The sequence below is a fragment of the Eptatretus burgeri genome, chromosome 15, assembly GCF_056783735.1.
Source record: "Eptatretus burgeri isolate ZD-2024b chromosome 15, Ebu_testis_v1, whole genome shotgun sequence".
Lineage (NCBI taxonomy): Eukaryota > Metazoa > Chordata > Myxini > Myxiniformes > Myxinidae > Eptatretus > Eptatretus burgeri.
In genome coordinates, this window is record NC_140975.1 from 68,125,812 (window position 1) to 68,152,311 (window position 26,500).

A 26,500-nucleotide genomic window follows, 5' to 3' on the forward strand; every position below is an offset into this window, starting at 1 on the left:
GAAGTACAATGAGTTGGATTTATGGCTGCGGTTCGAGCGGCAGTGAGCAGGACCTCTCGGAATATGCAAAGACACCTGTAGACGGTACGTTGAGCCGTTTGCAATCCGCCTTCACAGATGTGGATCGTATGGTCTTGACAAATCTGGTGGATAGTGTGCCGTTTAAAACCATTTCTGTGACTATGGCTGCCATAGGTAAAGACACTGACGTTGCATTGTTAACTTTCCCAAGTGACAAAAGCATCCTCAATGGAAAATATTTATTAGTAAGGTCTGGATTAAATGCAATGAGAATACTTGGTTTTCCTTACCAAGTCTCTCAAATTTCAATCCCCAGGAGGCCTTTTCCTTTCCTCATTTCACCATAGGTGTGACTACTGATGTGGAATGTTTTAATGTAAATTCTGACGTCATAGGTCACATGGTTTGGCAGCTATGATTTTTTTTAAAAAAGAATAAACATTTCAAAATCTTCTTCTCCAGAACTGCTTGACAGGGGAAACTTTACCCACATGTTCCCCAAGCCTTAGAGATACCAGGGTGTTCAAAAATAATTAATGGGTCACATGGTCTGGCAGCCATATTTCGTTGAACGAAAATCTTTAAAATTATTATTTTTCTTGAACCACTTCACCAATCAACGTGAAGTTTCACAATTATGATGTAGTAGTGATGGGTAATATATGTTTTAAATTTCAACCTGATCGGGTGCATGGTCTGGCAGCCAGAATTATTTAATATTTTGAATCTGGGTTCAGGGATTTAAATCGAACTTGGTACAAGTATGTATTATGATGTCATAATGTGGGTGGAGGGAAATCTGGCGACTCCACGACATTGAAGAGTGCCCTTCTCGTTGATTATGATTTGCATACGTATGAGATTGCCAGATGCAAATATCTGTTGTTTTTGGTTCACGAGCAAGTGACCACTATATTTGTTATGGGTGTGTGTCTGTCTGTGTGTCTGTCTGTCTGTCTGTCTGTCCCGAGCATAGCTCCGTGGATTTTGATCCGATCTTGATAAAATTAGGGTGCGTGGTTTGTATCATGATCTAGTTGTGTTTTCCGGAGAATGGGCGTGCTGCGCGCATTATGGGCGGAGCCACTCCCAAAAAACATGTGTTTTTAGGGGGTAGCCGGTTTCAAGTTACATCTTCTCCAAGGGGGTTTGTCGAATCTGGCAGGGGTTTCGGTATTTGGTTAGCCCAATGGCACCTGCATAGCCCCACTGAGCTCGATTTTTCATTTTCGGCCCAAGGTCAAGGTCACAAGGTCACGAACTTAGAAAATGTCAAAAAAATCAATAAATTGGGCATCGAGCTCCTAGGGTTTTCAACTGTTCCGAATGAAAGTTGGTATGCAAGTAGTGCTCACCGAGTACTACAGTTTTGATCATTTACGTTTTTCCCGATTCCCGCCAGTTTGCCCGTGGCATCCCCTCGTGAACCATCGCCGTCTCCAGACTTGTATTTAATGGCATTCGTAACTTTTTTCACTCATAACGTCCTGACCTATGAACTATGATTTATTAATTTATTAATTTATTCACTTCTTACAGGGTCTAAAGACTAATGGAATTGTTAGTAAGTCGTGCAGATAGAGGCATCAGACAACACCGAACCTGACATTAGACAAACAGCCGATGAATTTAGGACAAGTGACAATTTTCCAAGACACTCTAGTTACTGAAAACAATCTTCGAGATGTTGCTTTTATTTCTGCAGTAAGTGGGGCAATTAAGGGAACTCTCCCCCACACCCCCTCCCCCCCCACCTTTCTCTTAGAATGCCTACCCATGGGATTTATTCGTGCTTCACCTTCCAAATGCTGGGCATCAAGCAAGGAAGCAGCATGGTTTATTTATTTGTTGTTGGTTTTTGTATACATCACCGAGGCTCGTGGAGGAGCTCGGAAATAGAACACATCAGGAGGGAAGAGTAGAAAGAGAGGGAGTGAAACACACCAAGAGCAACGATGAGGTTTGAACTTGGGGCTACGTCATCATGAGGCAGTGCCATGTACATCAACTTGCAATTTATTAACCTTTGGTTATCAGGATGGTACGCACCTTGTACTTTATGTTTTAAACTCTATTTAGCACTTTTGGTTACAGAGGAAGCGTTGGGTTCACTTGTGCTTTCCTTCCTGTGACAATCACCCTCTATGGGCGATGTAGTGTAATTTTACAAAATGCTCTGCGTATTGATGTAGTGGTTGCCGAAGTCAGATTCCATCTGTCTGTTGAGCATTTTTTTTTCCATACATACTAACACACAGGTATCTGATATGTGTGTCATTCCATGACAGATGAAGTGAGACGTGGTTGGTTTAGGTGTCATTGCATCAGGACAAACAATCCCAACAACCACAGCTTCATCTCCCTGCCCCTGGGACTCACGTTCAATAATGAGTTATTCCCAGTAAGTATTAACAAGATATTGTCATAAGATTTTAGCTTTCTGATGAAAACACCTCTCCAGAGGTGCGCAAGCCCGGGGCAAATAAATGCTCGAGATATGGATGTGTCGTTATCTCTCGCAGGACTGCTGCTTGATTACCGCCTGCATTGGAAACGACGATGGTCAAGTCTTGTTGGCATGTGCAGAATATTCCCATCTGACCCTCTCTGAAAGATTGCCAAACGGCTCAAACAATTTAATCTTGAAGGCTCTGGCGAGTGATGCGGAAGTTAAGTTTGAGTTGCAGCATATGGGGGAGATTTCGACCGTGCTCATCATAACGGGTTTGTCCGTGGCTGTGAGATTGGGTTCGTGTCTCATCTAGGTTTTCTCTCGAGCTGTGTTGTTGATTTAAAATTTGCTTCGATAATGACCTCGTGAGTCACGTGAACTACGCATTTGCAATTATTTATCCATGCTTTTGGATGAGGTCCCCTTTACGTTGTAAACTACAGTAACTATGGGAAACAACTTGTTTGAATTTTAGCTGTTCTGGAACAGTCCATTGTGATGGAACACGTGTATTCTTAGTCTTGTGTTAGTGTGCACCGCAGGGAGCCATAAAAGTTGTTCCATTCATTTTGTTTATTTGAAGCTGTTTTCAAAAGCAGCTTTTGACGCTTGTGCCATTGTGAAACTGAAGTATTGTTGTGGTCACGTGGCCTCCAACGATTGTGACACCTCCCGGCAGGTATTGGACAAAAAAATCTGCACGGCTGCCCGGTTACTCTGTCGTGACTCGGCGTCCCTGAACACGTGGCCCTGGCGAATTTGCTGACCAGAGGAGCCGAGCGAAGCTCAGCTAGCGATCTGCGTTTGTGCTTTCGCGCGAACCCATTCTTCCCGTCAACAGTGTAATAAGGACAATTTCGCTAAACACTATGGAGCCTGCTCCTGCCAACCAGACATAACACCATAACGGCACTCGGTCGAGCGCATACTCTGACCAGGCTGAATAGTTTGTGTTTCGGTATCCCACCGATAGGCCGGATCTGGATCGGGGCCTCCAAAATCGAATCGGCTTCTTTTTGTCACCTACCCAACTCGTCCATCGAGTTCCGTCCGAATCCATCCTCAACTTTTTCAGATAAGCTAAATATCGTTTTTGGCCCCATCTCTCAATGGTGGAAAGTCATTGTAAATATTCTCATATCCGGTTTCATCCGAACCCGTCCATAACATTTTCAGATATCCCACTCGCAGCCGAACAGACCAGGGGTGAAAACATCACTTCTGTCCACCTTCGGTGGCACAGGTAATAATTGTATCGGATGTGTGATGTCACGTGATGTCACGTGACGGAATGGAGGCATTCGAATTTGTGATGACGAAGAAGATTCTACAACACCCTTAGCGGCTCCGCCTCAGACTCTGCAACCTCCAATTGGAGAGCTGAACACTTAACAGGCTCCTCCCACCGAGACCATCAGCAGGTGATGACGTATCAGTGGAGAACGTCCAATCAGAATCGACTTTATATAATTATAAAAAAATATATAAGCCAAATTGTACCCCTGCCCTCCGGTCTGATTTCTGACATTGTTGTGAGAAGGCTACACACACACACACACACACACACACACACACACACACACACACACACACACACACACACACACACACACACACACACACACACACACACACACACACACACACACACACACACACACACACACACACACACACATCGATGATATAATTGTAACCAAACCCGTTTAAACATCATGAGCACCGGTTTTCTCGATTTTTAAATCGTTAACTGTGAAAATTTGTGCCAAAAAGGACATTTGATGCTGATGACGCACAGGTGACAGGATGACGTCGGTCCGCACTTGAAGGTGAATATTTAAATAGTTAACCTGACTATAATTGATGGAACGGTGTTTGTTTGTTCCTCCTTCGTCCTTCAGCTTCTTCTTCTTCTTCTTCTTATTCTTATTCCTCCTTCAGCTTCTTCTTCTTCTTCTTCTTCTTCTTCTTCTTCCTTAAGCTTCTTATTCCTCCTTCAGCTTCTTCTTCTTATTCCTCCTTCAGCTTCTTCTTCTTATTCCTCCTTCAGCTTCTTCTTCTTATTCCTCCTTCAGCTTCTTCTTCTTATTCCTCCTTCAGCTTCTTCTTCTTCCTCCTTCAGTTCTGGGCTGAATACATCCATCCACACTCGTGCTGCACATGATCAACATGACACCAATTAATTAATTAATGGGGTGTTAATTTTTTTAATCGTTACCGGAAGTCTTGGTGGGGGGGGAGGGCATGGACGCAAATTCTCGATGTTCATGTGCATCATGTCGTTTTTCAGTGCTGAGGTGTTTTTAAATTTATAAGCAGTAGGCATGTTTTTGTTTCATCCCCGGAACCCGGGTGAATTCGTTTTTGCCTCCACAGAGCTGTCAGTTGCCTATACACCGCCCAAATCTAGGTATGCGCCAGAAGAACGTGTTGCACGCTTGTAACGAGGTGGCCCGAAGGGTTGGGTACTCCGCTCGTTGTTTCCAATCAAGCACCGACGTGTCCTCACGGCTGGAGATGCAGGAGGGTTCATAAAACACCTTAATTGAATGAGGACTTCGAGCAGGTTCCAAAATAGCAAACACAACCAACCATATGACGTTTGTAATGATAATACAAACTCGTCTCATTCCTTTACAGATTTTGCCACACTGTGGGCAAAGTTCCTGCTCAGAAGAAATATTTCCCAAATCTAAAAATCCTTTCAGATTTGAGTTTTTATCCTGATCATCGTGATCGGTGAATTTATTTTTTATTTTTTATTTTTTTTTATTGCGGTGTATGATTGGAGTGCGTTGTTTGGTATGTTTATTTATTTTAAATCGGTTGTGAATACTAATAATAATAGATGTAGAATCTGTGTGTGTGTTTTAAGTTTCGCACGATTTTAAAGTGAATTCAGACAGGAATTTGCCAGGAAGGAAAATTTCCTGAGAGGAAACGTCAGAGGCCTGAGTAGTCGATAAAAAAAAAAAAATTCCAGTGTGAGGAGAACAGGTCCTCTCGGTGTTTCATTATGATTAAAGAGGATTCACTCGCGATATAGAACCTTGGTAAGTTTCCTGATCGTTTTTTCGGCCTCAGGGATTAGCGGCTTGTCCATTCCGCTGTGAACCTAACACTGATTTTTTTTAGAGAATGTCTGTCAGTGGGTAGGCCAACGACCTCGACTAGTTTCGTGGCCGGCGAACGCTTCACGTATTCCGCTATTAAACTCGTCCAAGCCTCTTCGAGCGTCGTGGTTCCTCACCTGGGGAGTGTGAAACATGCCGGCAGGTTCAGAACGGGGGACGAAGAAAGAATCGAATTCCAAGACCTGTCATTGAATTTTTTTTTTTTTTGATGAGGGTGCGGGTACCAAACAAGCTCAAATGAGCTAAGAACCTCGTCCTCTTAATGATGACGTCATAAAATTGATATGACGTCATAGTGTTGTATCAACATCATATGTGCGGTAATTCATCTCTGCTAATGCCCTGTTCGATTCCCGCAAACAGAATTCAAAAAGCTTGCCCAGTTTCGGAGATAATTTTTAGGTGATTTCCATTAGCGGAGATATTTTGACGTCATGACTTTATTTTCTAGGAGGAATTTTCAAAATCGGAGATGGTTGCTGTCTGCGCAGGGTATTTTTACATATACCGTATATGCCAAGTTTCAGGAAGTTTCGATGAAAACTCTAGGCTGTGAAACAAAAAAGTCCACAAGAAGAAGATGAAGAACAACAACATGAGTAAGACCTAGAGATCCATCACGAGGAACTAAAAAAGCAGGTGATTAACCACTCACTGGTAAAGCGAGTGCTCACCCCCACCCCCCCCCCCCTCCATGGGAAACCCACACATCCACAACATTGCTCCCCCATCATGAAAAAGAGCAGTACAGTTCAAGCTCAATTGTCACAAATGGATGCTCCACCAAATCTGTGAGCTTGATGGATGTAAAGCAATGACCTTTGAGGCAAGCTTTGTGTTGTCACTGTGAGCTGCCCTTCTGGCCGGCCACAGGTGGTTCGACCTCTGGCTCCAGCGTGGTCGGACAACACCTCAAAGCGGTGTGCGTGTGTGTGTGCGTGTGCGTGCGTGCAATGGACAGACCCTCCCTACTCCCTGGTGGTTGTGTACCGTGTTACCTTGGCACCACTTTGTTGATGTTTTATTGTTTTTTACATATTTGTGCAGCTCGCAATGGCTGCCTTTGATGATGAAGATTTGTCCCTGCATCGGCTGGAAGGCAGTGATACGGACAAGCATGCCAGTGGGTTAGTCGTGCTCAAGAAGAGCAATGCTGCGGAAAAGCATGTGTTCAAGGTACGAGAGCAATGTTTGCATGTGACCTCTCACATTTTGTGGAATAATTACACTAAAAGGGTGAATTTGATGTGTGGGTGTAATGTTCCCAGTTTTTAATATTGGGTGTAAATCCTGCTTTGTTTTCATCCTACACAGTTTGTACCCAATGGGTTGTGTGCGTGCATGCGTGCGTGTGCGTGTGTTTGTTTAAAAAAAAAATTCCATCTACGGGTTTCAGAGGATGGAACAGAGTCCTCCCATGTCTCGAAGTATCCACATCTGTCTCAGTAAGGGATCATGATTCATGGACCAAGCTGTGAAGTCGGCTTGTTCTCAAAGTTTTGTTCCAAGGGCTCTGTTGAGGATCGTCACCGGCGGGAAGCCTCGGACAGCTTCCAACTGCAGTTCCTTTGTGTTAACTAGCAGAGTACCCACCCGACAGGCAATCTTGTTCCAAACGTGCAACACATTCTTCTGATGCATACCTTTATTTGGGTGGTGTATAGGTAAGTGACGGCTCTGCATACGCAAAAAAAAATCCCCAGGTTATGCGCATACACCAAAAACATAACGACTGCTTATAATTCAAAACACCTCACTACGCTGGAAAACGTGGGGACAGCAATACTGTACTGTAAATGGTGGAGACTTGTAATACCCTCCCACACCTGGAGATGGCTGGCACTACACGATACACATTTACATAGCGCATTTGCGTCGTCCCCCCACCCCCTAAGACCACCGGAGGAGATGAAACTCATTTTCATAAATTCCAAGGTGAGCCAATGAAAAAATCCAATAATTCACAAGGTTTCGGAAAAGCGATGATAATCGAAAACCTATACGCCAAGAAAAACCAAGACGCCAAGGCGAACAACGAATAGCCAAGATCTTGTGAAAAAAGCCAAGGAGTGGTCACACTGAAAACACCCCGATACACTAATTGGGGTCATGCTAATCCTCTGTAGCAAGTCTGGATATATTTGGCCCAGAATTGTCGGAGTATCATCATGACAAACAAATGCCATTCCTTGAATTGTATTAAGGATGATGCTTCGTTGTCTAGCTCCTGTATTGTGTTTGTGTGGATTTTTAACCTCCGCCATCTTTGAAGATGGATGGAGGTTACTGTTTTCACCCCTTTCTGTTTGTTTGTGAACAGTATTACGGAAAAACTCCTCGACGGATTTCGACAAAACTTGGGGGGAGGGGGTTAGGTATGGTCCAAGGATCATGCCATTAAATTTTGGACTTGGTCCCCCCCCCCAAAAAAAAATTAGAGAAAAAAATGTTTTTTTTGCATTTCTACATGTTTTAAGTGATTTCCACCCCCCCCCCCAAAAAAAAATTGTTAGAAAAAATTTTTTTTTTTTTGCATTTCTACATGCTTTAAGTAATTTCCAACCCCCCAAAAAAAGGAAAAAAAATAATTTTTTTTTGCATTTCTACATGCTTTAAATGATTTCCAACCTCCCCCCCCCAAAAAAAAAAATTGTTAGAGAAAAAAAAAATTGCAACTTTTTTTTCAAACAAAATTTCGATTTATTTTTTTCCATTTCAACATGTTTTAAGTGATTTCCACCCCCCCCCCCCAAAAAAAATGTTGGAGAAAACTATAACTGTCAGCACTGTTGACATCATATTTAATGAATAAGGTTCACTTGAGTGACCCAGCAGTCTTGGCGGCGGAGGTTTTGCACTCTCCCGAGTGCTCCCCCTCTAGTTATGTTGTCTGTTTTTGTTGGTCTACGTTGTGTGAATATGCACTTGGCACACTTATCTAGACCAAATTCAATTTGAATGTCGTGAAAGTACCGTTTCACGAATTTGAGTTTGTTTGTTTGTTTGTGTTTCCACTGTCGAGGCTCGTATGAGAGCTAACACACAGATTGTACAACAAGGGGAGCAGGAGACAAGAGGGGCAGGAGAGGGAAGGAAAAAACAGTGTGGAACAGAGACTTGAGGAGATCTTTGAAAGGGAGAAGGATGGGGGTGGGGTACGCAGGGGAAACAAGATGGACACTGCAGGGAATATGAAGGAGATGCTCTTCCAATTTTTTATTGGTTGATGCAAAGGGTTTTAAATTGTCAACGTAAAGTAGATGTCACCTTTCTTGTCTGTTTGGTTGTTCTCCTATTTGATGTCAGGATACATCCATGTCCTTTCTCATTAATGACATTGCTCAGTGGGTCCAGGGCTGGGCAAAACAGGAGGGGTGAAAGGCTCTCTCCCTGGAAGATCCCTCGACGTATCGTCTTCACTCCTGATATTTCGATCTTTCCTTCCAAGTGCTGTTGTAATATCAATGTAGTATTCCAAAGCTCTGTGGCTTTCTCGATCGGTTTGATTATATTGTTACGTTTGAGGGGGGGGGGGGGTATGCATTCAAAGGGTAATTAGGATGTTTAATTAGGTATGCCATGCTGTTCGAGTTTACCAGGATCTCGATGTAATAAGTAGCAATTCAGTGGTGATAAGTTGTCTAGTAAATGTTCATTTCTTCAAGGGGGAAATGATAATTGTCACGTAATTAGATAGGGACACGGGATAGGGTAAGTGTGTCTGCGTAAACCCCTTTTGGTATTCTCTGGAGACTGGCCGTGACGTCACAGGACAGTGCAGCGGATGGCTCCGCCCCGTGATCATGATTGGCAGAAGGCGACGGCGGTGGGCCAATAAACGGCTCGATTGGAAGTGACGAGGACAGGAGGATAAAAAGGTTCTGTTCGGGGTCGAAAAGGAAGAGGAAGAAGATTGGGACAAAACGATCGTGTTTTTTTTTTGGTGTGGAGGCTGTTGCGCGGAGAGCGTCCTTGTTGTTGTGCTGATTCGATCGTGTCTTGGAGCCTTGCTGAGCCTCGTGCCTCACCTTGGTTGGCTCTGGGGTTCTGCTGACTCGGAGTACGGGGTCGAACGGCGGGCGGACCTGCCTCCCTCTCCTGCTCGCAACTTGGTGCCAGAACTGGTTCCCTGGCGGCTGTGAGTGGACTTGGGCCAAGACCAGGAGGTCGACAGCACCACGGTTTCTCCTGCCCCCCTGACGAGAGCAAGGCCAGCTCGTCCGACGCCGATCCAGGGACAGTTGCGTCCACACCACGGTCCAGCCTGACCACCAGAAATAGCTACTGTGTGTGTGTGTGTGTGTGTGTGTGTGTGTGTGTGTGTGTGTGTGTGTGTGTGTGTGTGTGTGTGTGTGTGTGTGTGTGTGTGTGTGTGTGTGTGTGTGTGTGTGTGTGTGTGTGCTTAGCGCCTTAGAGGGTTTGAGATCTGTATATTCATTGGAATTGTCTGTTTTTCCCCACGCCCGATCCCACACCATCCCGTCGAATCGCCCGGATCCCTTTTCTTGCCGAGTCTTGTTATTTCTGGTTAATAGTCAAAACAAATAAATATCATCAACTCAGTGAAAAGTGACTCGTGCCACCTTCCTCGTCCCGTTTGCGGTAGAGCGATTAGAACCGCCATGTTTGGGTTATAAATAAATAAACCGCCTCCATCGTTTCGGCTCATTCTACGTTGGCGGGACTGTTCAAGTCCCGTGGACGTCACAATATTTGAGGGTTGATCTTGTACAATTGCATGCATTTTATCATCCATGAATGTGGGACACTATCAAAAGCTTTTTTTTAATGTCCATCCAAGCTGTTGATAATTTGGTTCTTCTTCTATTGCAATTTTTGAGTATGGCCTTGTTTAGTAGTCGGTGGTCAATTGGAAGTCGAAGACTCTTGCATCCCCTCTGTTCTGCCCCTCGGCCTCCTTGTGTTCGGTGATCTTGGGTTGGGTATATAATTTCTGTGTTGATTCTCTTCGGAAGTTTGTACATTGTTGTTCGACAGCTTTTTGGTCGATACTTGTGAGGTAGTTGGGTGTCTTCATATTTTGTGATGAGGAAGGTGTTGCCTCTTGTGAGCCTCTCATCCAAGCTTTCCTCCACTTGGATAAGTTTGTTGAATGCTCGAGCATAGTGACTGTGTCGAGCTTTTGCCGGATGTTTGGAATTCCATCCGCTCTGCGCTTTTATAGTTTAGCATTTTTGCGAGTTCTTTTTAAAAACTTTTTTAAAAATTAAATATCCCTGGAGGCATTTCCTTTAGATGTTGTTTTTTTTTGTGTCTCTCTCTCTCTCTCGTTCTCTCTCGTTCTCTCTCGTTCTCACTCGTCCTCGTAGTTTCCATTCCATAAATTTTCAAGTTTATTTTTCTCGTGCGGGGGGAGGGGGGGATTTGATACAGTTTGTGTGTGTTTTGTGATGGTATGAGGATGTGTGCAGCATGTTTGGAGTGGGGTGAACAGGGAACAAAGAGTCCACCAACTGTTTGTGTTGTATCGAGATGATGATCTTCTATCAGATAGACTTAATGGGATATTTATCCCCAGTTGAAAACCATTATATTTTTCAATGTCAGTTGTATTTTGCTTGATATTTGCTGGTGGAGATATTTAACCAATTGCTATTTTATCCCCCCCCCCCCTCCTTTTCACCTTTTTAATTAAATACAGTTCCTAATGCTGTTTTTTTTTTGTGCCCTTCCCCTTCTAATGTGTGGTATTGCATGTTAATTCTTTACATTCTCCTTTTCTCCCAAACATGTTGCACTCAACTACATCATTTTCCTTTCTTCCAAAACTAGGTTCCTGCCCCTAAGGTGAGCTTGCTGGGCCTTGACAGACTGGCTGCCAGCAAGCGGAAGGAGCGCGAGGAGGAGACATTGAAAATGGCTACCGCATTGCAGAGCATGCCAGCTGGCTTGAATAGGGACTGGGAGAATAGTAAAGATGATGGCTCAGACGAAGAAGGAAACGCAGACAATGTGACTGAAGGGGGAAGAGTTCATAGGTGAGAAGATCCCTTTGTCTTCCTCATCAATCGCATTGTTGACCCAAACTAATGAGTCGTGGTTGTCCATGTTATAAATTCATTGGTTTGTTAGGCTGAACCACGTTTGCATTAGGTTTGGGCGAAATAATCTATTACTCAGTTGCAAACGATTCCCTCCATTGGAACCGGGAATCGAACCCAAAATTCTACAGAAGTGATTACCCGCCTGCACCGGTTCCAAGTCTCCGGAGTCTATTCCAACTTTTCCTTACCTCACTTCGTCCATCGAGAATCCGTTCATTCATTCAGCAAATTATATCAAAAGCTTCTGTCATTCGTTACAAAAAAAAGACAAAGACAAGTCCATTTTTCTGCGTCTCGATATATACTCATGAACTGTGTGCGTGTGTCGGACTTCTTCCGGGATCCGAGAGAGCAATTTTGCCTATTATTTCTGTATAGAGTATCTTGAAATTCCAAAATCATCATATGTTTTCACAGCGAAGACATAACGGTGTGTATGTGTATATATATATATATATATATATATATATATATATATATATATATATATATATATATATACACATCATTTTCTCATATTTCTAACAGCAAAGATAACGGAAATTAAAAAAGTCGGGACCGATCCTGGAGCGGTCTTTTGCCTTGTACACCGCCCGGGTAAATCGGGTTCACTATTTATTTTTTTAAACCGAATTGAAAGAAATTCCAATTTTTTGGATTTGGATTAATTTGAAGCAATTTTTACTTCTCTGCCATGATTTATATAATTAGTGGGACGGTTCGTCCATTGGATCAAAGTTTCATTGGTCTTCATGGCCTTGTTGCACACCTGCTGCCTACTGTACTGCTGGAGCATCAGCTTGCCTTTCACAAAGTCCAGATGTGCTTGGAGCAGGGTGGGGATTATACGTTCGTTATTATTATTGATGTTAATATTATTGGTATTGAATAATATATGGTTTGTTACAATGTTATCATTGTTTTTATTTATTTTGTAATTAGAATGGAAGGAAGGACATATTAAGCACCGAAGATGGATGGAAGTTATGTTTTCACCCCTGTTTCTCTGTGTGCGGGATATATTGTTGTGGGGCCAGGTCTCGGTGGCGAGCACGGTCGCTAGATGGAGCTGTAGAGTCGGCTCCACCGAACACCCGGAATTTATAGGTCATCACCCCGGATAACTCCGGAGCCGACGGGTCACTTAAAGGACCGAAGATCGCCAATAGGTCGACCACGTGGGATAGGGTCAATTGCCAATTTCAATATACCTAATTGCCCACGTCGTCCAAACTACTGGGGAAATTCACCCTCAGCAGGATCTGCGTGATCCAGGTAGTTACCGAGCCGGATCCGAGTCGTACCCCGAGCGGAGGTTACCAGATTCCTGCTGGGCCGATTGCACGATTACGGCAACAATGAAGCCTCCTAATTACCGTTTGCAGCACGGCAAACCAATGGTGGAAAGGACAAGGACGAGCTGGGACATTCAACAAAAGGGGAATTTTTTCCAATAATCGGGGAGGGGAAGCACACAAAGAGCAGAGTTATCACGACTATAAGAAATGCGATGTACAACAATGAGCAAAGAAAGCACTTACACAGTTGTTACTTATAGACGGTGCCCAAGGACACACACACGCACACACAAATGCCCAGAAAGAGATGTACCTGTCCACCTCGTGTGGTTCTCAACAATCGTGGGGTAACAGGACTCAAACCTACAACACGAGGCCGCTCCAAGCACCAGGTACGGAGGGTAGCGTCGGGTGTTGGCACGCTCCTCCAGCTCGCAGGCAAACGACACGAGATGATCTCCCGGGTTGAGATGGTTGACCGCCCGCACCAATGCGCCAGGCAAGACGCCTCGGATCCGTGCGATGTAGTCAGCCGCAGACTCGGACAGATGCGCACTCGAGCAGACTGGACGCGCACTCGAGCAGACTGGACTCGCACTCGAGCAGACTGGACGCAATTTAATTGCCTTTCGTCGCTTTTCTTTTGGGGCACGTCCGCTCCCATTTGGGTGGACGCCGTGTCGCGGCTCCGCCTTCTTGCCAAGGACCGCCCCAACTCTGGTCTGCTCGTCGCCCATTGAGCGGAAAACGACGCATACCCTTATTTGGCGCGCAGCCAAAGCGAAATGCTTTGTGACCATATACCGTGCAAAGTCCACACCAAAACGCACACCGCCTGGGGCTTGGAATTCCAGACACGCCCACATGCCGGCGCAAAGAGCGCTGACAATGCCGCTTGCAGAGGGTTGTCGTCGTTGTTGATGTAAAATGTAAAAATCCTATCCATAAAATAACCCACAGCGCACGTACAAAATTCCCATTCGACACAGGGGATGGATTCTAAGTAGAAACACACTTACCGATATAACTGATCTATCGGACCTGGCTGTTGTGTGCTCATGGCTTTCAGATTCGCAACAATAAGAGACAGTTTTAGACAGATTCTGACGAAGCTAGTCGAGCAGTTTGGATGTGTGACGAGGACAAATTCATTAGATTTTGGTGAAGAACCAGGATCGATTCCTTTTGGAACCGAGACAGCAGTTCGGAATTGGAATCTATTCTCAAGTTTTAAGAATCGCCAAAGCCGAGTTTCCATGTTGCAGAAAGCGAAAAAAAAATTCGGGGGGTTTTCGGCCGAGATTTATTTGTTTGCGATTGTTGTTGTTGGCATGCTGTTTGTTTTGCAGGCAATACAGAGGATGGAAAGCCGATACACCGTCACATGGAGGGGGAGTGAGCGACGCATTTAGAGAGAAAAATAGGCGCAGAGAGGAGGGACGCCGATACCAAGGAGTTTTTGCTTCCTCAAAAGGTTGCTTTACCATATCTACAAAGATAATTTTTAAAAACCACTAATATTGAGGAAGCTCTGTCCCACATAAAGGGTAAAGAAAAGATTTATTCTCATCGTTACTCCATGTTTAGTTGCTATTTATTAATTATTTGTTTTCTTTGTATAACTTGTTCTACATGCCTTGATGTCCCTTTAATTATCCTTCTCCATTTTTGTTTCCTTTTTTTTAACATTCTGAAGTTAATGTAAATTTGACTTTTACTTCCACAACTGCAAACTCAACCTCCATGACAGACAAAGGCAGAAACTACGATCGTGAAAGTGGACACGATCGTGTGAGGTCAAGCGAGCGTCATGGGAATTCAAACTCTCATCGCTCCAAAGACGAGCCTCAGACGCCCTGGCAACGTCCCAGAGGTGAGTATCGTTGTGCTTGATTCGGTAGAGGGACTGTTGTACCAGCAGGAAGTAAGAGGTCAAAGCGAGCTTGTAATTGATTTCTATATTTTAATGCAGTTCCAAGCTTTTCCTCGAGGACAAAAATATTCTCATGTCAGCACTGTTTTGTATCATTAGTACAAGATTGTTGGTTAAAGTGATGGAGACACGGAATAGTTTATATCTGAAACCAAAAGCTGTAACTCGGTATTGATTGGAATCGTATACTTGTCATGGAGAGAGCGAGCAACGCTGCCTTCATTAACCCACCCAACTCCTCCCCCCCCCCGCCCACCTCGAAAAGATCCCTATGGCTGTTGCACACTTTGATAATTAGCGAAGAAAAGTCAAAATAACAAAAACAGAATCCTCTTCTTCCCATAATGTGTGCACATTCTAGTTTCCCAATGAAGAATCGTTGATTGACTTGATTCAACTCGTAAGTTATGGATGAAGGTTGCGCTTTTGTGATTGAAGGACCTCTAAACAACAATGATGATGACAATGCTGAATGTGCTGTTCGATGTACCTTAGCTTGGATTTGATTCATAAATCTTGATGATATAATGAGGTTAATTATAAATACGAGTACGTGCCCGTAAAAATAAATAAATAAATAAATAAATATTCCAACCGCGAGCAAGAAACAACAACCACACGGGCCGTTTCTTCGCTCTCGCGTGCCCGTACGTGCGTGGCGCGGAAGTTTGCATATCACAGTTACGATGATTTGCAATTTAGGTTTTAATGGCCAATTATTCAATTAGCGCCAACGTATTTTACCTTTTCGCAATGTCGTCGCAAGGAAAAACAAAAAGAGAAGAGAAGAGAGAAAAAAAATTACTTCCTGGTTCGGAGCATACCAGCACTCTGATGTTACCGAAATTTATGCACCGTCTAATATGAAAACAATCATAACTTGTGGCATTGTTTATCTATAAATGTGCACAAGAAATCGAGAAATTATTAGAATACCCGAAGTCATCACTTTCTGGAAGCCCGTACGTTGGAACGCGGCTGAGCTTCCCTTCCCCATCGGCCACGCCCACACCCACGCAACAACGTGTCTTGTCATTGGTTTGGTAAATAAATGGCCATAACTTGGGAAGCACTTGTCCGATTAATATGAAACCTTGAAAAGGCACATCCTCAGGTCCCCAGCAATATAGCTGGCAAGTTTCAATTAGATCGGACCGGTGGTTGTCGAGAAACAGCGGTCTCGCACTGTCTCGCTCACACACACACACTGCTGGAATTATAGATAGATTATGATGAATATCATCATCTCCTCATCACTTCTGTTTTTTTCCTTTCTACTCTGGATCTCCAAAAGGAAATCACTTCCCTCTCGTTCCTCATTGGCTCGTAGGTTCTACAACCCCTTCGGGTTCTAATTGGGAAGATGATGATGGAGGCTCCGGGCGTGTCGGCGGAGATAGTGAGCGCTCTCTGCGCTCGGCCTGGGAGTCTCCATCGCCGGCCCACTCACCTCGTGCACCCTCGCATCAGCGCAGCGGCCGGGTGTTTGTACGACGACCTGACTCTGCTCGGTAGGTATTTTTGCGTGTCACATATTTCCAGTTCTCAATTAGTTTCTCAATTGTGTTCCCATTTTGATGCTAAAACCTTGTGTTGTGTGTCATCATTCCTACCCCTCAGGAAAGTGATAGAATATTGCATGAACCAAATGATTTTATACAGAACGTTTGGAGTGGTTACCACATCAATTTTAATGAATCCCTCGCTCGTACAGTCGGAGAGGTGACACCGAAACACCTTTACCCACTCCATCGTTCAAGTACAACGAGTGGGCGAGCGAAAGGCGTCGGATCGGGACTACTCCCCGTGCGACACCTGGAGGTAACTGGCGACGTGTTGTAGAGCCTTTTACAGAATAGTCCTTCACTTTGGGGATAATGACAAAGATCGAATGTTTGATTAATTGGTTAAGTATCGTTTTACTTTTGCAAAGCATTCGTTTTGAGTGTTGAGTTTTCCCCTTGCCTCATGTTTACATGTTAGATATGTTTCAACCGTTTTGTGGCAGGGTATGAATCAAGAAAAGGCGCAAGGAGTAATGACAGTAGAGAGTAGGTAAGGTAGGCCAGTGGGAGGACCACAGTTGACCTTTTACATTTTTGTGGACCAAGGGCTTAGATGTTGCACCCACGAACTGGCCAAAATGTGAGGGTACTCCTTGACTCCTCCTCAAAATGTTTGAGGATTGTGTCATTTACATGAAACTTCCATACAGACACCAATGTGAAAGATTTGAATCTTAACACAAAGGCAACAAACTTTCGGGGAGCTGAGGACGAACGTTGTGGAACCTCTTCAAGTCGATGGATAAGGACTTGTAGTCTCAGAGTAGTGAAATATTTAATCCTTTGATTGGAGGAAATGGCTAAATGGTGGTCACATGGGCCATGATATTTTATTTTATTGACTTTTACACATTGATCTCAGATTCATGGAGGAATAGTACATGTACTACATGCCAGAAAAGGACATTAGTGGACATCTGTACTTTCACATGAATTGCAAGGACTTTAGTCGATGACTCATTGCAGATATGGGATTTTAAGCCAAGTTTCCTGCATCATGGACCAGGAATTCAATTATAGGCCGACCCATGGATGTGTCTGGAGGAGGAGAGAGTATTTGGCGGTTCACAAAAACAATAGATCTCCAATGAATATTGTTCATTTCTGATTAATACAGTTTTCCTTTCTGCTTGTGGAAACATTCAAATCACAGGTGTAAGTGTGTCGTTTCCTGTGCTGCCCTGTAGAAGACTACACGCTGTAGAGGTGTGACCTTTAACTCCTGAATACGTGTTCTTCATCCGTCCATATCTTTTATTGCAGGTTCTCGAGTGGCCGGTTCGACTGACAACGAGGACGATCGCAGACGTTGGGAAGAAGGTCAGAGGGTAAGAGTTTGGTACTATTTGCAAGAACTATTCCAAAGTTGGCTTCCACATTTGAAAAAATGTTTCTCTCTCTTTCTTTTCTTCACATTACCCTTGATACTTTCTCTCACACCTTGCTGCTGTCCCTTGGACAGCAAGCAGACAGGGAGTGGTACATGATGGACGAAGGATGGGATGAGAGTCGAAACCCCTTCGGAGGGCCGGGTGACGCTTACACCAGGCAGCGCGAGGCACAGCTCAAGGGCCAAGTCACACGACGCGTTTCTGCCCAGCGGAGACAAATAAATGAGGTGTGTAGTGATCAAGTATATTAGCATCGAGGAGGTGTTGATGTGACTATGCAAAACATGCGATGCCTCATCAAGTTACTCCTCATTGACTGTAATGAAGACCATGTAGAGTGAGCATTAAAGGATTTTACCCACTGTTTCAGGATCTTATCTTTGTTAGTTTTGTAACACCCTCTAAAGGACAACGAGCGTTGGGAGACCAACCGCATGCTGACCAGCGGTGTGGTGCATCGGCTCGGCGCCCCCGAAGAACCGGAGGAGGAGAACGTGGCCCGGGTCCACCTTGTCGTACACAACCTCGTCCCTCCTTTCCTCGATGGACGAATCGTCTTCACAAAGCAGGTCTTTGCACCATTCGCATGAATCATTCTCCAACCTTGCCACCTCTTCACCGACACCGAGCCTTTGGTTATCGGTTGGAGAAAGACGCTGCACGAAGCACAGTCGTATGTGTAATGCATTGCTATTTATAGCTTTCCCTCCCCTTTCCACCGATTGGTCATTCCAGATTTGCCATTGACGATGGCACCAATGATATCAGGTAAATGCAAATGAGGCATTTTACCTTTTCTTCTGGGCACCTTTCAAGTTTTGCTGTCGAAGCTTTAAGGCGCACATTGGTATCCAACACTGATGCTCGAAATGTCGGCTAGCCTCGCACGTTCTCCCGAAAATGGGTTGGCTTTGCTAATTTCAGGGGCTCTCTCGATCTCTATTTTAGGGGCCCTAATTTATACACATCTCTTTGTCTATATTTTATCTATTTTGACAATTTTCATCATTGACAATGTTGGTCTGAACAAGTCCTTGTTTGGGATCCCCAGGGCCAAGAGGTGCTAACAACACCTTAAGTTAAATTTTAAGGATCAAAGTCCTCATGATATTGTTGTTGTTTTTATTTTAAATGATCCTACCTGCTACACCTGCCTCATGGTCGGATTGTCGACGACAAAATCGACACCCCTCACTGGCTTTGCTAGTGGGGAGGGTGCTTGTGACACCCTGCCACGACTAAAAACACCTGACAAAGGGCAGATGAGCTCCCTTCAGGAGCCAACGGCCATCCAGTACGGAGGTGGTGTCTCCTAAAAAACACCCAATGGGGGTAGGAAATTTATTTTTCCACTTGGCCAAATTACTCCCTTCTTGCACAGTGGTCTTGTGAAGAGGTTTTCTTGTTTCAGGACTCTGTGAAGGTTTTGCCAGTTTGTCCTCATTCTTTTTCTTTGTAGCCCTTCACATTTAGTGGCTCTCAGTCTTGTTTCGGGTGAACTTCAATAAATAAATAAAAATCCACACCATCTGGGTTTGATGCTTGTACACTAAATTAGTACGTAGCTGTTATTAAACATGTTCATGTAAACATATGTAAACCGCACACTTCCTTCATGGTCTCTGTCGAACGTGCCATGAGCATCACGTGACAGACTCAGGTTTCCTTCGTTGCTAAAGCAGATTTGTGTTCATCATGTCATCCTTTGAAGACCATTTCACACTGTCCATTTGGATGGTTCTATGGGATCGTGACCTGTACCAATTCACCTGCTTTTACCCTCTTCTCATTCTCTCACGACAAGTGCTGAAATCAGATTTGTGTACACGGGCCTTTTACTTGTTTTGAGACTTTCATCATCGAACGGATATCTGAGTACATAGACGTTTGATTTGACAACGTGTTTCTAGTTCTGTCTTACCTAGGTTCAATAATTTGAAGCTTTCTCTCGTTTTCGCAACCTCTGTTACACCTCGTCCCACAGCCGGAACCCATCGTGCCGGTGAGAGACGGTACGTCGGACTTGGCCGTTATTTCACGCAGAGGAAGCATGCTTGTGCGCAAACACCGTGAGCAGAAAGAACGGCGAAAGGTTCGTCACATCTGTCTTTGCTGTCCCTGTCTGGGTAATTTTCAATATTTATGTCCATCAAAAAATGATTTTGAATGCCAACGTGATTTCTGTCTTCACGAAATACATCGATAGATTTTTACTCTCTACCTACCTTTAATTTTGTCTCTCATTTTTATCCATTTCCCTTTTCTCCATTGAGTTAATAAATGTGTAAATAGCCCCAAATGACTGAGATTGCCAGGGATGAATGCTGTGTTGTGGTATCACTTCCAGGGTGTGCCATTGAAGTGAATGTGAACATGACATTGAAGGAAAGGGTATGGCGATGGGAGAGAATTGAAGAGTTTGAGAAGTCAGTGGTTTAAGGAAATGTTGAGAGAGACAGAGAGAGAAACAGATTGAGACACGACAGTGTCTTTACCAACCACCCTATGACGATACACGACCGTCTTTGCTACACGCTCGGCTTCGTACAGATGATTAACTTGCAAACACGTTTTTGTTTCGTGTTGGAATTTAAAAAAACTTGCGCATCCAAACGGCAAGAAGAAACCATCTCTCAGGCCTTTTTTAAACAACCAGTCCAGACATGATTTCCATCAGTTCCAAGACGGTGTTTTGTTCAAATGGAATATTGCATTTGCCTCTTGCTTTGGACACGTCTGCCCAGATACTCTATGATAAGTATGATAATATAACTATCTCTACGTCATTTTTTTCCCTTTCCCAGGCTCAGCACAAGGACTGGGAATTGGCAGGTACCAAACTTGGAAACATCATGGGAGTGAAGCAGGAAGAGGAGAAAGACAAGGCTTTGGGGGCAGATGGCAAGGTCGATTACAAGTGAGTGCATGTCGCATGACCAACGTTCTCCCATGTTGTTCTGGATGTTCAATGGTTTGGCCAAAATACCGTGTTTATGATGTCCTTGATGCTTTTTATGATTTTTGGTGTGACGCTAATCATTTCGCAGTGCCGTCGGACCCTGACGTTCGCAGGGGATACGTTCCTGGAAAATTCCACGAATGTCAGGGTATTGTTTCATTCGGAACTAGAAGGGCACTCGGTAGAGCGCATACCTCTGCAATAACGTCTTGTGCAGCAGCGGGTAGATACGGTGGAGCGGCTTTGTAGTGCGAATGGTGGGACATGCTGCACGGCCAAAAAATTTTTATGCTCCTGTGAAAACGCATGAAAACTCAAAGCACCATGCTGTGAATGTAGAAGCAGGTCATGCGTGTGGCTCGTGGAAGATACGTTTTCTTTGGTGTACGTACAGCTGCTCTGTGTGGCTGGTGGAAGATTTGTTTTGTTTTTTTTTTCCCCGTGCAAAAAACGCGAATATGTAAGGCACAGGGCTGCGAATGTAGAACCATGACCCATCTTATCAACCGCGAATTTACAGGATCCATGAATAGCGAATCCACAAACGGTGCGTTCCGACAGTAGTTTGTGAAAGTGTTCGTTTCATTTTCTCTCCCACGTCAGAGAAATCAAATATCTTTGATCAGAATAAAAGGGCACTCGGTGTATTACATCGCTCAGGCTGCTGGCATTCCAGGTTTGTACTGTTATTGGGTCACGTCGACGTGAGCTCAGGTCATTATGTCGCAATAACCACAACCATCCATCCATCCCTCCATTGGGATCATACTCTGTGCAGAGCGTTGGTGCTGCCTAAGCAATCTCCTTGGCTATTGGGCACAATCTTGGACGGATCACCACTCCGACACAGGATACCAGCAAGCTGGCACTCATTTTACCGACCTCGGAAGGATGACGGGCAGAGTCACCCCACCTGGTATTAATTCAAAAGCCAAGTGGGATTTGAACTCAGGATCCAAGGTTCCCAAGCCAAATAACCACAACCGCTCGATGCCGATGCTTCCTGGCTGACCTTTCAAGATGTTGGATGATGGATCACGTTCTGTGATGATAAGTTTGTGTTTAATCGGCTGGCGATTGCAAGTTTTGTTCATTGGTCTTTTTCAAAACCATTCACACCATTCGTCCACAGTTTTCTGTTCCTTACAGTTTGTTCCGTATTGTGCAGTTGTTCCCCGAGAATGTCGCATAATCTGACCCTGTCACTAAGCAAAAACCATGATCCCTTCAATAATTATGACTCTGCGCTGCTGCGTAACAGTGCACACTCGTAGTTAGGCAGCCATATTTACGGCTTGGTTACGAGCACTTGTCAGCAAACAAGGAAGTCGGTTATTTCGTGTTTTTTTTTCCACTTGGCCTAATTACCAAATGGCTCGCATACACATTTCTCTGGAATGTCGCGAATCATATAATTGTATTACACACACGCACTCTTCGTGAAAGAAAAATACACTTCGTTTATTCACTGACCGTCGTGGCAAACTTGGTCGGCCTTGCATTCACGCATCATGCGATAGCTGTGCATAACGATGCAACGTCACGTGATGATCGCCTCAGGTCTATGTGGTCCAGCCACATTGTGTGAATCGAGTTCCCGGTGGCTATTCCAGTAAAGCAACGTCGGAGGAAGTGACAAAAGAAAATGAATGAGATTATCAAATGTGGTGTCTTACATGAGAATCCGGCGGTGTGATGGTTATAGTGTCGACGTCACGACGAGGGACCTTTGTTCTCAGGTCAGAACAGCGGTTCGCCGAGCACATGTCGGGGAAGATGGAAGCAAGCAGTGAGTTTGCCAAGCTAAAAACCATCAAGGAACAACGACAGTTCCTGCCAATCTTCGCTGTTCGGCAAGAGCTTCTCAACGTCATAAGGTGTGCATGGTTGTAAACCATACTCCTCCCGATCACGTGTCTGACAGGACCGATGTACACAACATGACCGATGGCTCATAAGGACGGTACACAGTCCTCATTGCAATATCTTTCACCTTGTATGATTGAAATGATAAATTACATTTCGACCACCGTCACACTGCCCCGTGATGTTGGATTACCAAAACACAGTGCAACCTACAATGACGTCGTGTTGTTGGTCGTCTTTTGCATGCAGCACACGGCTGTGGGGCAGCATCATTGGATTGAGTGTGTGGCTGTGCTGCTGATGCAGTGCCCCCCTGTAGGTTAAGGCAGGAATTAATAATTTGTTGGCGAAGGACAACGTGGGATCGTTAACGTCCACCCACTAATGGCGGTAAATTGGAGTCTCGTTTAACGTCCATCTGAGGGGCAACACCGTACAAGTGTACACTGATGAATCACCCTGCCTGTGAAACACCGGGGTGACAGTTTATAGCTGGGCCGGGATTCAAACCCAGGCTATACAGCTTAAAGGTGAGTGTGCGTACATGTAGGCCATCCTGTCAACCGTGATGTTGGTAATTTAGGACTTCCCCAAAATTTCGGCCTGGTTCTTACTGAAGCAAATGGACAACGATAATGGCACTCGTAGAGCGCATGGTCTCGCCTCTCGCATTGTTAACTGAACACACACCTGTTATGGCCCATATACCCATATCGTCCATGCACCCTATTCTGTCACAGTTTCTTAGTATAGTGGGTTATGAACGTCATAAATTTAATTTTCACTCACATCGCATCATACATCACATATATGAAGTTTCACATAAAGATTTCAATTCAACCAAATACGGCTGGAAGACCACTTCGCCGATGACGTCATCGTTCTCACCATTGGGAGTTGATGATATTTTCCAAGTCTCAATTTATTTTTGTTGATGTGTTTCGGAGAAAATTATGTTCAAATTTTTTCCTTTAATCCAATGTGGCTGCCATACCATGTGACCTATGACATCATAAGTTTAATTCATATTCAATATATTTAATTTTCATGGAGGGTCCCTTTCACACCCTTTGATAAGTTGGAAATTTTTGACCTCCACACCCCCCCCCCCACTTCCTACATTTCTACCACAGTTCCCCACCATCTGCTCATTATATGCACAAGTAATATATCGATGGCCTTTTAACATAAGTTATTTTTGGAGTGCCTGATCAATATGCCCCACTCCCTAAACTTGGTACTGACATTCACAGAGATAACAGCGTCGTCGTGGTAGTCGGTGAGACGGGGAGCGGGAAGACGACACAGCTGACACAGTATTTGCACGAGGACGGTTACACAAACTACGGTACTGTCGCCTGCACTCAGCCACGCCGCGTCGCCGCGATGTCGGTCGCCAAGAGGGTCAGCGATGAGCTTGGCTGCTCACTCGGCGAGAAGGTGAGGGTTTCCAACCGGGACGTGGTAGCTCTTGATGCTTTACCGTTAACGAATCCCAATTTCACTCTTGTTTTCTGTTCCCTCGTACTGCTCACGTTCACTTTTTTGCAGGTCGGTTATGCAATTCGGTTTGAGGATGTCACCAGCGATGCCACACTTGTGAAGTACATGACCGATGGTATTTTGCTCAGGGAGTCGCTGCGTGAGCCTGACCTCGACAACTACTCTGCCGTCATCATGGATGAAGCTCACGAGAGATCCCTCAACACAGACGTGCTGTTCGGCCTTCTGCGGGAGGTGAGGCCATTCGGGTGATTGCGGCTTGCCGTGGGATCTTGTAAGTGCCGTTCTTGCCAACCTAGGCCTAAATTACCTTGAATTCATTTTTCACTTTCCACTTTCATTTTTGGAGTTTTTCAGAGATTATTAATCTGGCCCCTTAAAAAAATAAAACGAATTGGCAATCATTTTCATTAATTAAATTATCTTCTACTGTCCATTCATTTATTATCCCCATGTTTAAAAATAAACAGACGAACAAACAAACGGGGTTATTGTAATCGGCTTCATCCGTCTCTTCGTCCATCACGTTATCTTCTCCTAAACCTAAACGGTTGTGCAGAAATTCACCAAGCGTGGTAGTTGTGATAACGACATGGCAAGAAGTTGCGTGAGCAGTATAATTTTTGGGTGGGGTCAAAAGGTCAAATACCGAAAAATGCAATTGCGGGTACTTTTTTTTTTTTTTTTTTAACCAAACCTTGTATATGCAATCAACATTGGGGGGACGCATGAAATATGTATCGGTTTTTATTATTTTTTTTATTAATATTTTATTTCATTGATTTATTTATTTTGATTTGGACCTTGGTTCATGCCTCGGGAACTTTGGGTCACGGGGGTCAAAACGGAGAAAACCAATTTTAACTCAAAATTTGATCTTGTGTCATTCCTGTTGGAACCTGTTGCCATCTTTCAACTTTCTTTGAGCTGGGAGGCGTGGGGATTTGCGATGGCGCACCGTTGACTTCGCTCCAGTTTAAGAATTCTCTCTGAGTTTTTGTGTTTTTTTCACCCAATGTACGAATGCGAGTTAATTTTTATGCCGTCGCAGCGGAAGGCCGGAGGCATTATGTTTTTTTGGGTTGTGCACGCATCCATCCGTCCACTATCGTTTTTTTTATTTTTATTTTTTGATTACCACTGAAGAAATTTTTGACCAAATGTGGTACAGGTATGTATTATGATGCAAAGATGAACTGCTTGGAATTTGGGTTCAAAAGGTCGAAGGTCATGTGCCCTTTAGTTGAAAACCATTTTGCAGACCATAATTTGAGTTAGAAGCATCTGATGTTGAATCTCTTCTACTTTTTTTCTCTTTTCTCTGTTGCATTCTCTCTCATATGACCTTTATTTTTCCATGTGACCTTAAATTGAAACCTTGCGTGACAGTCTGTTGACATCTAAGGCGGGCAGAGGCATGTAATCCGTCGACGCATTCTCGTCGAATTATATTTTCTATTTTTTTGTTTGTTTGTTGTTAAGCCAATGATGTTCCTCCTCATACATGGTGTTGGCATGACAACACAGCTTACAGATTTCAGTCTCTCTAAACCATGGATGGAATGAACAGGACGTTGATCAGCATGCGCTAACCACCGTGGGAAGCATGGAGAAGGTGTTATTTCAGGCGTTAACCCTGTCCTATAGGTGCTATTGCTCTTTTGCTCTGATGAAGGGATAACACCCGAAACATCAGCTTCTTGCTTCCCATGGTAGTTAGTCAACATCCTGTTGATTATTTTCCATCATTCTACGTGTCCGCTGACGCAGATCGGCACTAGTGTTTACTCGGACTGGTTTTTCATTCTCTCAATCATGGCTGTGCTGCCTGAGCAGGTAGTTCACTTTCCTTCACATGATACTCTTTTAGCTAGCTGTTTGTGATATTCGCATTTACCCATGGGTGGTACAGATCGTACAATACTAAGGGTGACAGTGTGCCTTCTTCCCATAGGTGGTCGCTCGTCGATCTGACCTTCGCCTCATTGTTACATCTGCCACAATGGACTCTGGGAAATTTGCCTCTTTTTTCGGCAACGTGCCTGTGTTTCACATTCCCGGGCGCACTTTTCCCGTCGACATCCTCTTCAGCAAGGTACGGACCCCAGGAAACGTCGATCGAACACGTCCGTGTGTTTGTATGAATGTCATCTGCGAGGGAGTCTGACGATCAAAGTGGGTTCTCCGTATTTCTGGAGTCATGTTTGTGGAGGTCTCATGTAGGTTCAGCCCTTTAGCTGTACTCGTCCTAACACCGCATTTGTGATCAGGGCTGTTTCAAACTCCATGGAAGCCGGTGCACATACAGGCATC

General features: G+C 44.3%; 2 protein-coding genes across 7 annotated transcripts in view; both read left to right on the forward strand.

Annotated features, from left to right (window-relative positions):
• Window positions 1–3,040, forward strand: part of FBXO15 (F-box protein 15) — an 82,821-nt gene extending 79,781 nt beyond the window's left edge. For all 4 annotated transcript variants that reach the window (XM_085856647.1, XM_085856645.1, XM_085856649.1 and 1 more), the window contains 2 exons: window positions 2,310–2,422; window positions 2,544–3,040. In XM_085856647.1, the coding sequence (XP_085712773.1) occupies window positions 2,310–2,422; window positions 2,544–2,786 (356 nt within the window). In that variant the 3' untranslated portion in view covers window positions 2,787–3,040. The remainder of the gene's footprint in view (window positions 1–2,309; window positions 2,423–2,543) is intronic.
• A 2,334-nt stretch (window positions 3,041–5,374) lies between these two features.
• The window catches only part of DHX38 (DEAH-box helicase 38), a 42,200-nt gene continuing 21,074 nt past the window's right edge, over window positions 5,375–26,500 (forward strand). For all 3 annotated transcript variants that reach the window (XR_015051611.1, XM_085856642.1, XM_085856643.1), the window contains exons 1-16: window positions 5,375–5,526; window positions 6,655–6,783; window positions 11,401–11,606; window positions 14,320–14,444; window positions 14,721–14,843; window positions 16,234–16,414; window positions 16,618–16,724; window positions 17,732–17,796; window positions 17,931–18,086; window positions 18,267–18,428; window positions 19,844–19,951; window positions 20,664–20,776; window positions 22,558–22,695; window positions 23,938–24,124; window positions 24,236–24,421; window positions 26,142–26,282. Coding sequence is in view for 2 of the 3 variants with exons in the window: in XM_085856642.1 (XP_085712768.1) it covers window positions 6,661–6,783; window positions 11,401–11,606; window positions 14,320–14,444; window positions 14,721–14,843; window positions 16,234–16,414; window positions 16,618–16,724; window positions 17,732–17,796; window positions 17,931–18,086; window positions 18,267–18,428; window positions 19,844–19,951; window positions 20,664–20,776; window positions 22,558–22,695; window positions 23,938–24,124; window positions 24,236–24,421; window positions 26,142–26,282 (2,121 nt within the window). In the remaining variant the exon portion in view is untranslated. The remainder of the gene's footprint in view (window positions 5,527–6,654; window positions 6,784–11,400; window positions 11,607–14,319; window positions 14,445–14,720; window positions 14,844–16,233; window positions 16,415–16,617; window positions 16,725–17,731; window positions 17,797–17,930; window positions 18,087–18,266; window positions 18,429–19,843; window positions 19,952–20,663; window positions 20,777–22,557; window positions 22,696–23,937; window positions 24,125–24,235; window positions 24,422–26,141; window positions 26,283–26,500) is intronic.